At 36.9% G+C, this 15,384-nt stretch overlaps 1 protein-coding gene across 1 annotated transcript in view; it reads right to left on the bottom strand.

Moving 5' to 3' along the window:
• Nucleotides 1-9,416, bottom strand: part of fam135b (family with sequence similarity 135 member B) — an 82,224-nt gene extending 72,808 nt beyond the window's left edge. The window contains exon 1 of the mRNA XM_073822095.1: nt 9,337-9,416. Within this exon, the coding sequence (XP_073678196.1) occupies nt 9,337-9,416 (80 nt within the window). The remainder of the gene's footprint in view (nt 1-9,336) is intronic.
• Between the last annotated feature and the right edge of the window lie 5,968 nt (nt 9,417-15,384).

Genomic DNA, 15,384 nt, shown 5'->3' with positions numbered 1-15,384 from the left:
TTTAGGGATATAACAATAGCAAAATCTCACAATACGATAATATCACAACATGAAGTCCACGATACAATATCATCGCAATATTTCTATAAAAAAAAAGATAAATGAAAATTTTGTACATTTTAAAGTTAAATTCTACTATCTAATGCACTTTGAGAGTTAAAATTTACTTCAACCCATGTTCTTAACTAAGAAAACTTGAACTTTAAAGGGGACACAAGCCCCTTTTTATTTGTGGTATACTGTGTCAGTCCTAAATTACATTCACACTGGTGTTTTAGGGAGCCAAACAAATTAAAATATAATAATAAAAACAACAATTTTATATTGTTATTCCTATGACAGTAATAGCCATATATGCAATTGTAAAACAAATGCACTGTAAAATAAATGAAATATTTCAGAAGTATATTATTTTTGCTTTACACTACAGTAGGGAAATGGCAATACTTTGTTCCTAATTTCTACAACTGGAAGAGATATTTTGAATTTGAACTGCAAAAATGTTGCCCATTTAAACTGCTAGCTGTCAGCAATTCATACTGCATATTTAAGCTTTTATTTTGTTTATTTTTTCATTTTTGTTAACATATATTTGAAAAACTACACTTTTTGCCTGGAAGACCTATCGTTTCATATCGTGTGACCGCGATAATATCAAGTCAGTTTTGCTAGCACGATACCATGATTTTGATAATACCGTTAAAACTTTTCAACTAGGGCACATTTGTGCTTAAAGGAGTAGTTCACTTTTAGAACAAAAATTTACAGATAATGTACTTACCCCCTTGTCATCCAAGATGTTCATGTCTTTCTTTCTTCAGTCGTAGGGAAATTATGTTCTTTTGATGAAACATTTCAGGATTTCTCTCCATATAATGGACTTTTATGGTGCCCCCGAGTTTGAACTTCTAAAATGCAGCTTCAAATGGCTCCAAACGATCACAGCTGAGGAAAAAAGGGTCTTACATAGTAGGGCTGAACGATATATCGTTATCGTATCTATATCTAGATATGAACTTTCAAGATATTACTATCGAAAAAAGCAACGATATAGACGATATAGATTTCCCCTCTCCGCGCTCGCCCCGCCCTGCATACAACTCTGGCAGTCACACAACGAACATCAGTTTTACGAGTGCCCTTGAATGCACCGCTAAAGACAGCGCGCACACACTACAGAGACAGCGGAGAAATTAAAAAGAAAGAAAATGAGTGCGGGAGATAATGCGGCCGGTGCAGAATCTGACTTGGTGCCAAAACATAAATCATAAATATGACGTGTTGTGCAGGTCGTGCTTAACAAAAATTGCGACTAACGCCTGTTTCACACATACTCCGTCTGCAGTGCATATGCGTTGCGTATTTTTTTCCGCACCCATGTTAACGGATTAGAGCGTTCACACTGCACGCGTTTGCTGTCCGGCAGTACGTCCCAGAAGCGGCGCGTTTGCAGCAGTGGATTAAAGTGACAGCGCATTGTTAGCTGTAAAAATGAACATGGATTGACACGGAAATGTGGTGATTATACCATAAATGCATATAAATGAAGTCTACTGTGTTTTACAGTCAACACGTGGCTTTTTGGCTAGGTTTAAAACTAGGAAAAGTGCACTTTTAAATAAACAAGGCAACATAATGCATTTGTCCAGGTAGAAAAGTTCTTTAAGAGATTGTTTTTAATAACGATTTAATGCGAAAGGCACGAAAGCCGACTGTTTCTGTCTGTGATAAGTTTTAATTTAAAATATTTGTGATAGCCCAATTTTAATAAGAAAAGGAAGCTATACTTATGCTGTCTAAATGTGTTGCAACTTGCTTTAGCAACTTAATATATGAATCTAGAAGTCAAGCGCATTGAATAATACGTTTAACTTATTGAGTTTAAACGTGAATATGTCTATGAACGATTGTATTACTGTACTGCAATAAAAGAGGATCCCAATGCTGAAAAAGCACGTTTGTATTTGAAATCAAAATAACGGATAAATGAGAGAAACACTGGGGACTTCTCAGTCATCCCAAAATAAGCCAAAGCAAAGTTTGATTGCTGACGCGTTCAGTAGCGTTATGCCGTACGAGTCGACGTCCAAATGCGGGTTATTTTTTTGGTAATTTATGTTAATGTTGATGACTGGCAGTGAGTTCTTAAAAATAAAACTACACTTTCCAAATTTTTTTGTATTTTAATGTTTTTTTTTTTCTGAGAAATGCTTGGTTTTCACCGAACCCGTAGTCATATCGTATCGATATCGAGATATCTGGCATGAAAATCGAGATATGAAATTGTCCATATCGTTCAGCCCTATTACATAGCAAAACGATCTGTTATTTTCCCCAAAAAAAAAAATTACATTTTATATACGTTTTAACCTCAAACGCTCGTCTTGTCTAGCTCTGTGTGTACTCTGTGTAGAGAGTATATAAATTGTAAATGTTTTTAGAAAATAACTGATTGTTTCGCTGCATGTAAACTGCATTTTGGAAGTTCAAACTTAGAATCATAGAAGTCCATTTTATAGAGAAATCCTGAAATTTTTTCCTCAAAAAAACATTATTTCTTTATGACTGAAGAAAGAAAGAAAGAAATGGACATCTTGGATGACAAGGGGGTGAGTACATTATCTGTAAATTTTTGTTTTGAAAGTGAACTACTCCTTTAAAGGGACCTGTTATGCAAAATTCACTTTTATAAGGTGTTTGAACACGGATGTGTCCACAGTGTGTAAACAACCAGCCTGTAATGGTAAAAATCCACCCACTTCCTTTTTTTTTTTATAATCCCCATGAATTAGAAGCAGTGTCTGAAAACGCACTGTTTTGAGATTTCCCCCTACTGTGACATCACAGTAGGGCTAAGCCCCGCCCATGACAAATGACGATCTGCCCGATTTTGGCTGTGTGGGATTATCCGGTTTTGGTGTTGATGCACTATATAGTGTGAGCTGTAAAGGCTCCGCCCTCTTCTGGAAAGGGGGCAGAAGCAGCAGCTCATTTGCATTTAAAGGTACACACAGGAAAACGGTGTGTTTTTGCTCACACCCAAAGAGAGCAAATTTGGCGTGCTGTAATAAAAGATCTGTGAGGTATTTTGAGCTGAAACTTCACAGACAGATTCTGGGGACACCAGAGATTTATATTACATATTATATAAAGGGACATAATAGGTCCCATTTAAGTTAGATGTCATATGTCAGTGATTTGTTCTCTATTTCTCAGCATTCTCTGTTGAATATAAGAAATCTGCATTGATTTGTTCTTTTCCATTTCATTAAATCACATTCTTCAAACCAATACCTCACACATCATTGAACCACTTCCCAGTGAATCCTTCAGTCTCAAACAGATTCTCAGTGCTCATTATAACATATGCTGTCTGGCTCCATTGGACATATATAGGCTAAAGGTCTATTAGTTCAATCGGCCCTGTTCTATTGTTAGATGCTTCTCTTCAAAGCAGGAACTACATAGAGGGGCTGTTAAAAACAAACAATATATTAGAGCAGTGTGTGTCTTGTGGGGATTATTGCAGATTAGAGTTTTAGCTTTCTGCTTTATGGAGGGGGGAAGGGCCAGTCAAATCTCTGCAAAGCTGATGTTTCGGCCAACGGCCTTGCTTTAATCTCAGAGCAGACGGGCTGAGCTCAACAACATTACGAGTGACCTCTACTGCATCACAGCCTCTGCTTCACACAGCTGTCAGGAGAACAGTTGTGGATGGAGAGGAAATTCTATTTCAGATCTGCTGACAGACAGGTGTCTAATGAGACAGTGTACTGTAGATGTGCTGTGGGAGTCTCTAGTGTTTCTAGCTTTATAGACTTGCTTTTTTAGAAACTGTTGATCACCTTCGGGATTGAACTTGCAACCGTTGCATTAGCATGGTTCTTTAAAGGAGAACTCCGGTGTGATTTTGACCTAAAGTGTAATGAATCATGATACCGAGTGTGAACGTACCTTGCATATCTCATCTCGGTTTGTGTCCAGCTGTCCGAAATCTGGGGTCAGTTAGCCGATGCTAACAACAGGTTGTCAATGAGAGTCCATAGGGCATCGAAGAAGCCATGTAAATAAATCACTGTTTTATGCCATGTACGAGGCACAAAGTAGCTCCACACTTCATTGGTAGACTTCCAAGGGCCCTGACATTTAAAACGAGACATTGAGAACCCAGAAAAAGCTCCGGTAGTTTATTTACAAGAAGATTTATACAGACAGTACCTGGAAGAGAAAATCCGGTCGCCGCCATCTTGAACTTAGTCACGATAAGTTGAGTGTCGAGCACCAAGGAATTTATCAGGTTTTCAACGTATCAGGTTGTAGTTTCCTTCGTGCTCGACACTCGACTTATCGTGACTAAATTTAAGATGGCGGCAACCGGTCTGTTCCTGGTGGAAAACGTCTGTATAAATCTACTTGTAAATAAACTACCGGTGCTTTTTCTGAGTTCTCAATGTCTCGTTTTAAATGTCAGGGCCCTTGGAAGTCTACCAATGAAGTGTGGAGCTACTTTGTGCCTCGTAAATGGCGTAAAACAGTGATTTATTTACATGGCTTCTTCGATGCCCTATGGACTCTCATTGACAACCTGTTGTTAGCATCGGCTAATGATTCAATACACTTTAGGTCAATATTACACCGGAGTTCTCCTTTAAGACAGCATTAACTTCCTCTTTGTAGTAAACAATGCATTTAGCCTTATGGTCTTTAAAGGAGTAGTTCACTTTCAGAACAACAATTTACAGATAATTTACTCACCCCCTTGTCATCCAAGATGTTTGTCTTTTTTTCTTCAGTCGTCAAAGAAATTGTTTTGAGTTTTGACATTTCTGGAAATTTCTCCATATAATGGACTTAAATGGTGCCCCGATTTTTGAATCTTCAAAATGCAGTTTTAATGCAGCTTCAAATGGCTGTAAACGATCCCAGCCGACGAAGAAGGGTCTTGTCTACTGAAACGTTCGGTCATTTTCTTAGAAAAATATATTTTTGTATACCTTTTAAGCACTGAAACTCGTCTAGCACTAGGGCTTGTAGTGCGCGTTCCCGACTTTACGTACTCGCGTCGAAAGGTCACGCGTGACGTATACGAAACTACAGACCCAGTGTTTACAAAGCAAACTTGAGAAGAGAGAAGTGCAACGCAATCAAATACTCTTTAGCAACAAGGTACAACATAAAGTACAACGATGTCGGACGACTTTGAAGCTGGAGGAGTTTTTCACCGTTTCCTACCTTTTTGAGCCGGAATACACCGATGAACTCTGTCAGAGAGAGAAAACTGCGACAGCCGCCGTGGCGACACAAGCCTCGGGCAGACCGCATTTAAACGAGACGAGATGGTGGTGCAAGTGTGGAAAATGGCAGCTATTTTCAGCGGAGCAGGAATCTCAGTGCTGTCACGACTGGACCACATCTGTTCCACTGTTACAAACAATCGGCGAGTCAGGTGATGGGACTGCTTCAAGTATTCGCTGCGTTGCAGAGCACGGTGGACGCTGTGCGTAAAGTTGGGAACGCGCACTACAAGCCCTAGTGCTGGATGAGTTTCAGTGCTTAAAAGGTATGTAAAAATATATTTTAAGAAAATGACCAAACGTTTCGGTAGACAAGACCCTTCTTCGTCGACTGGGATCGTTTACAGCCATTTGAAGCTGCATTTAAACGGCATTTTGAAGATTCAAAAATCGGGGCACCATTTAAGTCCATTATATGGAGAAATTTCCAGATATGTTTATCTAAAAAAAATATATTATTTCTTGACAACTGAAGAAAAAAAGACATAAATATCTTGGATGACAGGGGGTTGAGTAAATTATCTGTAAATTGTTGTTCTGAAAGTGAACTACTCTTTAAGTCCTCCTGGGAAAGTTACCTATGAGTTTGGAAAGCATGGTTACAATATGATGTGCATTCAGAATAAAGTAGCCACATTGCACAGTTTTATTAATTTTTTTTCTTGAATTAGTTCTGAGTTTTTCTTCCAATTTTATCCCTTTTTTTTGACAATTTGTTGATAAAAATGAACTGCTAAAGTACTGTTAACATTCAGAATTAAACATAAATATGACTAACAACTATTTTTATTTGCCTTCAAATTCCTCCAACTCTAAAAACAAACATTTTTGTGCCAAACAATTTGTACAATTGTACAAAAACCAGGAACATTAGATACGGTAAATAGGATAAATTGCAATGTAAAGTACTTTGATCAATTTTAATCACCTTTGCCTTAAAATGGCATGAAGAATTTAATTCCATTCTTAAAACAACTATACATGTACATTAACTATATATTTAGTGTGTTTATATATTTTAGGGTCAAAGATGTTAAGGTGTTCACATCAAAAGAAATGTACAAAAGTGATTTTGTGTCCATAAAAAGCACATTACATGTGTTTAAAGTGTCTGCTTTTAAGGTTTCATATAGGTTTTTGGTGAATAAATGGTCAAACATTGGTTGAAATAATGTTACACTGTCAATTCAGTGTAACACAATATATATGTAAAAATTCAAACAGCATGCTTATTTTGAATTGTACATATTAAAATATATAAAAGAATAAGAAAGAATATTACATTTTATTGTTTTAAATGAGTAAAAATTATTACTGACAAATGGGCAAAACTTAGGATATTGGCAGATTTTAAAAATGTATAATTGCAACTAATTAGTATTTGGGGTGAAAGTAATTAATCTTTTAACATGTCATAAATTGATTTTTGTTGTAAATATGCCTGACAAGATTGTTACCCTGAATGACATTTTAGTGGGTGTCTTTTGCTAATTAGGGAAAAGTGTATGTTATTTAATTTTTGCTCAGAAAAACAAATTAAATAGAAAACTTTTTTTCAACAGCAATATTACACTTACTGTTTTTATGCTTAAACTATTTTTCGTCTTTGACCCTTTAATGTGTTTTATATTTAGTCATATATATTTAATATATACTATTGTTCAGTTAATGGTCAGTAATTTTTTTTTATATATATATACAAATTCCAGCAAGAATGGATTATTCAGATCAAAAGTGACAGTAAAGAGACTTGGAATGTTAAAGATTTATATTTCAAATAAATGTTTGAAAATAAAAAAATAAAAGTTTCTTGAGCAGCAAATCAGCATATTAGAATGATTTCTGAAGGATCATGTGACACTGAAGACTGTAGTAATAATGCTGAAAATTCAGACTTGCATCACAAAACTAAATTACATTCTAAAATATATTCACTTAAAGTTATTTTAAGTTGTAACAATATTTCACAAAATAGCAGTTTTTCCTGTATTTTTGATCAAATAAATGCAGCCTTGATTAGCATAAGAGACTGTTTTCAAAAACATTTCCAACCCCAAACTTCTGAACAGTAGTGTGTACATAACATGACAATGTTATTGAATCTCAGCTGCTGGACTAGACTAAAACTCATGGCTGCAAAACTCTAGTCAAGAAACAATAAAGGTCACGGCATTCCAGTTTTGTCCCTGCATCTCAAATGAGTTCCTAGTCGGATCCCTATATGCCGCATAGTTAAAAATCAGTGACCTAAAAAGTCATTGAATTCCCTGTAGACTACACCTGCTGCTCACAGCAAGACCGTAATTGATTTGGCTTGAACCGATGACAGGAACATAATGTACAAAAACAGCAAAAATCAATCATTAATTTACCAGTCTGCTGAAGCGAACACCTTCGCATGACACCTCATGGTCTTAGCAGGGAAATGTATGTCGACACAAGCGAGCAACACACCACAACTCAAAATTCCTCGCTCCCATTACAGTCCACACAACACAACTTCAGACATTTTTGCATAGATTGTGTAGACAACTTTTTTGACTATCCACCTTATTTTTCCCATAAGTATGGGCCGGACATTTGTACATTGAATGTGCTTCTGGTCTTATCTGTGTCCAGCTAATTTTAGCTGTACAAAACATCTAATTTTGTTGCTTGATATTGCAAACTGGTGTGTTTTACCATATTATTTAAATGTATTAACTTAATTATAAACACAAGTTTGTAGTGGAAACAGTTTACTGTTTACCATTTACTGCACTTTGTTGTTATTCTCATTGTTGTCCTTACTGCGGCTTATGAACCAGAACTCTAACACATTACTGGAAAACAGCTTGCTTCCACATTAGGTGGATAGTGAGAGCCTAGAATGATGGGAATATTGCCAGTTCTAGAAGTTTTTCTTAGATTAAACATGTATACAGTAGATACAGATGATCCTAAAGTAGGTGTCAAATCAGTATTTAGAGAAGTGTGTCACCATTGGTTGAGTAAATATTAGGTCTGAACCAATCAGGCTGCTCAGACAGATTACAGATTTCATTTGCTACCACCAATGGCCCAGAAATCAAATGCAAATTTCATGATAAGAACAGTTTTCTTTTCCTGTTAACTTAGTACATTCCATTAATATTTTAATTCAGCATTAAATTGATAATAAGTGGCAGTATAGATATGCATAATGTTACAAAAGCTGTTCTTTAGAACTTTTTATTTATCAGATAATCCTGAAAAAATTTAGCACAGTTTCCACAAAAATATTAAACAGAACAACTGTTTTCAACATTGCCAATTATAATGAGAAAAAGTTCTTCAGCAGCAAATCAGTATATTAGAATGATTTTTGAAGGATCATGTGACACTGAAGATTGGAGTAGTGATGCTGAAAATTCAGCTTTACCATCACATGAATAAATTACATTTTAAAATGTTCAAATGTTCATTACTCTCTGCTAAAAGTCAGTTTTGTCAGCTTTTAGGAGTGCACTAGGCAAGGCAAGTTTATTTATATAGCACATTTCATACACAATGGTAATTCAAAGTGCTGTACATAAGAGGAATTAAAATCATAATATAAAAATGTATCATAATAATCACAACAATAAAAACAGATGATTTAAGAACATTTAAAATAATTAAAAAATTGATTTAAAATTAATTAAAACAGTAGAAATGATTATACATAAAATAATGCAATCTCGGACGTAGCACAGTGCTCATTCAATAAATGCACAACTAAACTGATGAGTTTTGAGTCTGCATTTAAATGCAGCGGTTAACACTAGCTGTTGACATAATGAGATATGAACCAAAACTCCAGTTTTGTTTTCCAGCTTTATGCTGCAAAAGCCACACAATGCCGTCTATTCATTGCATTCAAAAAAGAACATGGAGAAATGCCTGGAATGTGACAATTAAACTGATTCAAAGCGGCTCTTAGTGATTATACATGATGCTGTCACCATGTGCTCTTCCTGAACAGGTTGTTTACAGAACCGATGCTTAAAGCCTTCATTAGACATACAGAAGAGCACAGACTTACCCTCTCTGGAAGAGATCCACATTGTGAAACTTGTGCAGCTCCAGCGAGAACTCCACAGTGCCCTGTACTTCCGACATCATCTATTCCATCACCTAGACAGACAGAGAAAAGTTATTTTGCAGCTGAGCGCATCAAAGCTTGCATTGTCTTGTTAACTAACTCAGAATGCATTTCTCTTTCAGCACTCTCTGTGTTGCTGTACCGTTGTCAGCTGAGCCGTTTGCCCATTGTGAGGGAGTGTGTTTACCGTGGTAACCTCAATGAACACAATCCAGTGACTCAAGAGCCGCTACAGCGGCAGACGCACACCCGTGACTCAGGAAGACGCCATCTCTAATTACTCAGGCTGTGACTCATCCCAGACAATATTTGTTCTCAGAACCCGATGTGGCGCTCTGCGGCAAACGAATGTACGCCGTGCGGCTCCAAGACGGATGACAGCAGTGGCATTTCTGGACATGATCCCAAATCATACTTATGACACTATCCGTCTAAGAGACGCCGCAGCTCAGGCTGAACCTGCCTGAGTGTGTGGCAGTAATCATATCTAATGGCTTCTTCCCACACAACAGGTTGTGATATGAGTTCAGTGCTTGTGACATGAAAGGAATGGCTGGAATTTGAAAGGATATTTGCTTTCCCAGACTGCAACTCTCAGCCACGATTATAAGTGTTCACAGTTTCACTCAGTTTGTCTTTTTGCCTCTTTCTCGGTTTGTCCATCATCCTTTTTTTGTCTTTTTTTACACAATTTCTTTCAAATCTTTTTCTTTATAATTATAAACTGATATAACGACCAGGCCATCATCCAATATAGGGTTGTGCCGATAGACGATAGTATCGTGTATCGACGATAGTCAGAGATATCGCCTGTTGCTGATGCCTTTGACGATAGTAAGACGATTATTATCATTATCCGTCAAAAAGGCACCTAACTTTAGCGATGCAGCAGAGATTCGGTTCTAGGATGTCTCAGAAACTTGCCGCGGTATAAACAAGCATAGAGTAGATAGCGCCGCAGATGTGTACAGCGAAAATGGGTAAGAGATTTATTCATCATACAGTGTACATAGATTAAGTGTAGACAGTCATTAGGATAACAGAGGTAGTAAAATATGTGGTTTAGGCTGAAATAAATACGATATATGAGAATCTGTCTGTATATAGTAAACATAAACATTCACCTCAGTAACATCTGTATGCGTTAACTAGAATTACGATGCGATAAAATGGCGCTAAACATATGCACGTGAATTACACGGGCACCGTTTCTCCACAATCAATATGAACTGAACTACAACATGAACTGATGACAAAGATCAGACATATAGCGGTAGCATTATCGCAATATGACGGGTAAAGAAAGATACATTCATTTACATTCAGGCACGCACATTTACCGCTCCGTGAAGATAGCAGAGAATGAAACCGAAAGTAAACTTGAACAGAACTACCGTCAGCGCTCTGTACACGCACAACTGTCACAAGTCACATGCACTACCCTTACAAATCGAATAAGGAGTTTATTACATATTGACACATTTACATATTATTAAATAAATTAGCACGATAGTATCGTGTATCGGCGATCTCAGAGGCTGACGAAATGAAAATTGAGCATATCGTCCAACACTAATCCAATATCAATGTATAGTTGTCAGATTAATAAGTCTCAATCAGTTCCAAAATTTAGTGTAAATCTGCAATATAAATGTATTATAATATTAAACTTTTACATTATTCTTCATTAATCACCCTTAACAGATGAAAGGATCGTTCAACAAAGACATCACTTTTCTCAGTGGTCATTCAAACTAATGTTTTGTGAACATGAGATTGAGCTGAAGAGTGAATGCTGTATCAGATGCAGGTAATCACACACGCTCTGTCCATCTCTCTCATAATACTCCACATAACACAGTGAGCTTTTAATACAGTAATACAATAAGGTTTTAATGATCAACTCACCATTCCTTCATTACTAGTTTATAATATTTTAACGAATTAGTAATGGAGGCTTGGGCTCAGCGGTTAAAGTGTCAAACTTAGATATGAATCCATAGTGGAAGGAAGTAGTTTGCATAAAAAACAGTTTTTAAAGACACTCCGTTGTTGTTTTTTATGTGTTTACACATTCGTGTCGTCAAACTGTTATATAACTGAAATATCACACTCACAGCAGTGCATTATGACTGTATCAGCATGCTGTGATTGCCTTTTTTGACATTTTTACATTTTATTGTGTACTTTTAGGACAATAAAGCACATTTCCCCGCCTGGATTCTCATTACTGTAAACACAAAGTCGCCTCCTCATTACTTTACAGCATTTGTTATACTGCCTTTCATTCATTCAAAATTAATATGGCTTAATTGAAAAAAATGGGAAAACAATATTTCTTCTGTAAGAAAGAAAAGTGTATTACAGCAATAAGAATCCTCATTAAAATGCTGAGAAAGGCAATATCCAACTCATTATTGTAATGAGAAATGAGGGGTAAAATGTGCTTAATTATCCTGAAAATAACACTGCAGTGTAAAAACTCCTAAGGGTTTTTATAATAGAAACATTGGCTTATCTGCATTTGTCTGATTTGCCTGATATTGGAAGATGATATCAGAATAATTGGCATGTTACAAGAACTGAACTGTCATTTTTTTTAATCATGTTGCAATGTTTCAATGTCTTAAAGATGTCTTATTTAAAACACCAGACAAAAGAGTATCGACTCTTCAGCTGTCATATCAGTAATCGTATATCAATTGATTGAAATCAATTCTAGCAGTTTCATTAGCAAACATGAGTTAATCTCACTTGGCTTATCTATTGTTTTCTTTTCCAGCAGTTTAATGAAGATACATCAAGGCACTTTTCTATGAAATACACAGTCTATAACTGAACTGCCATATCGCAAGTGAGTCTGCAGTTTTAAGGACATCCCATCAGCGGGGGGCAAAGAAGCAGAACTTCCTGGAGCTAAATCAGTTGCCATATTGCAGGTGAGCAAGAAAACCAGTTGCACTGGCCTCGCAGACCTGCACCTGCCCTTATAATTCATATGTTTTATAAGTAAACATTATTGTTCAGCTCAGGTGAACTCAACATCAAAGTTGCGTCAATGCAGTGTCAGTGAGTCATATCCTCAACTTCACATCTCAATGTTCTCAGTGAAACTTAGATTAGACTTGCCAAACCAATTAACATGAGACAAAAATAACTTTTATTTAGTGCCTGAACAATTAGTACCTGTGTCACAGACTGGCACATCATCATGCTGGTGTTTGTAAGCAGTGCAATGCACTTGATCGTGCATTTTAAATATGATGAATGTCACAGTATCAACTGCAATCTTTGGTAATGCTTTACATGAAGCCTGTATCTTAAATAACTAACTAAAGTTAAATGCAGTATTATATTTGCAGTAGGGCTGGGCGATATGGCCAAAAAATAAAATCCCCGATTTTTTCACAAAAAATCTGATTTACGATTTAAATCCATTTTTTTTACCCCCTACTACTTTCAGCATGTAAATAAACCCCAGCTTTTCCACAATATATATGGGCACCATATATTTTGCAATATACATTGCAACTGCGTCAGTGATCGCTTTCCACCAGGCCCCATTCTTATCATATCGCACACAGTAAATCTCTGTAAGACAAATAAATATGAAAATATATATTTTCATGCTTTTCTCTTGCAGTTATATCGTATATAAAAATATAAAATTTTAAATACAGAAATAATAAATGATTTAAATAACTGAAACGATCTGCCAGCAGGTGGCGGCAAGACACTGATTTAATTACTGAATCATATCATTGATTTGTTCGAACCGCTGGTTCATTCAGAATAAAGGCACGTTACTGTCTTTATGAATGGGAAATTGAATCATTTCACTAGATTCGTTTAAAAACGCACGTTCGTTCATAAACGAAACACCGCTGTGTTTGAGTGGAGATGCGCAGCGGCTCAGATGCGACTTGTTTCAGAATACTTTTGACGACGACATAGAGCAAAATCAGGCAATAGTGTTATAGTCAGACAATGTAAGTCACTTAATAATAACTTCGTTTATTTAACTGTTGTATTAAATATATCATTTACAAACTCCCTTAATTATTAAAAGCTGTCACTCAATGGTTCGCAATATCACAACGCTCTATTATAATCAATGACGCTCGCTATACTGTACAATCAATCGCTTATTTAAACTCTCTCGACACTTTATGAAAGGATTCGTGAGATATGTCTGTGACAGATTACTCTACGTTGCAAAAACACATAAAAACCTTTGAAGCTCCCCTGAGCGCAAACACAAATATGCTGACCGGGTCCGGCTAGTCATACCCCCTTAGTGGCTCGCGTTATTTGTCTTCCGTGCCTTTCTGAATACAAATATCTTAGTGTATTTCTAATATGGTAAATGCGCGGGGGGAGGGCTGAGCCCATTCTGAACTGCGGGAGCCCAGAGAGGAGTGTCGGCGAATATTAAAGAAAAAAACGATTTTCATTCAAACAAATCGATGTAAACTACACATTTGAGTTAATCGATAAAATCGATTTATCGCCCAGCCCTAATTTGCAGATTCCTTTTGCATCTCGAAATTGGTTGTTTGTCATGTGTTTTAATGCATTATACTTTCTAAAGGTATAGCAGTGAATAGTGTTATAATGTGGTTGATTCATTATAAGGTGCATTATAAAAGTGTTTTACTGCATCAATTATTTTGTAATGCATTTTACACCACAAGTCAAATCTTTTTGAACAGTAATGGTGCGTTCACACCGGACGCGAATGAAGCGGCAAGCGCGAGTGATTTACTTAAGTCAATGCAAAGACGCAAATAGCCATCCTGCGGCGCGAAACGCGCGAATGAGGCGGCGCGAATTTAGCGTTTCAAGCTTTTGCCGCACCATTCGCGCGAAACGCGCGAGTTCAAAAATCTGAACTTTGGCGAAAATTCGCGCCGCGTTAACCAATCAGGAGCTTGCTCTAGTAGTGACGGAGGCAGAAATCTGAAACAACAATGGAGGACAAAATCACCGTTGCTGTCTGTGGTTACTCGGAGCTGTCCGATACATCTTTGTACTTTTATAGAAACAGGAATAAAAAGGATCTTGCTTGGAAGAAAGTGAGTGAAGAGGTCGGACAATCTGGTAAGTTTAAAAAAAACGCTCTTTACTCAATCTGACCTACATATATACAGGTCCTTCTCAAAAAATTAGCATATCGTGATAGTTCATTATTTTCTGTAATGTACTGATAAACATTAGACTTTCATATATTTTAGATTCATTACACACATTTGAAAGTAGTTCTAGCCTTTTATTGTTTTAATATTGATGATTTTGGCATACAGCTCATGAAAACCCAAAATTCCTATCTCAAAAAATTTGCATATTTCATCCGACCAATAAAAGAAAAGTGTTTTTAATACAAAAAAAAGTCAACCTTCAAATAATTATGTTCAGTTATGCACTCAATACTTGGTCGAGAATCCCTTTGCAGAAATGACTGCTTCAATGCGGCGTGGCATGGAGGCAATCAGCCTGTGGCACTGCTGAGGTGTTATGGAGGCCCAGGATGCTTCGATAGCGGCCTTAAGCTCATCCAGAGTGTTGGGTCTTGCGTTTCTCAACTTTCTCTTCACAATATCCCACAGATTCTCTATGGGGTTCAGGTCAGGAGAGTTGGCAGGCCAATTGAGCACAGTAATACCATGGTCAGTAAACCATTTACCAGTGGTTTTGGCACTGTGAGCAGGTGCCAGGTCGTGCTGAAAAATGAAATGTTCATCTCCATAAAGCTTTTCAGCAGATGGAAGCATGAAGTGCTCCAAAATCTCCTGATAGCTAGCTGCATTGACCCTGCCCTTGATAAAACACAGTGGACCAACACCAGCAGCTGACATGGCACCCCAGACCATCACTGACTGTGGGTACTTGACACTGGACTTCAGGCATTTTGGCATTTCCCTCTCCCCAGTCTTCCTCCAGACTCTGGCACCTTGATTTCCGAATGACATGCAAAATTTGCTTTCATCT

Source organism: Garra rufa, chromosome 17 (genome assembly GCF_049309525.1).
Source record: "Garra rufa chromosome 17, GarRuf1.0, whole genome shotgun sequence".
Classification (NCBI taxonomy): domain Eukaryota; kingdom Metazoa; phylum Chordata; class Actinopteri; order Cypriniformes; family Cyprinidae; genus Garra; species Garra rufa.
Note: the sequence above shows the minus strand (reverse complement) of the source record. Positions and strands in the feature narration are given on the sequence as shown.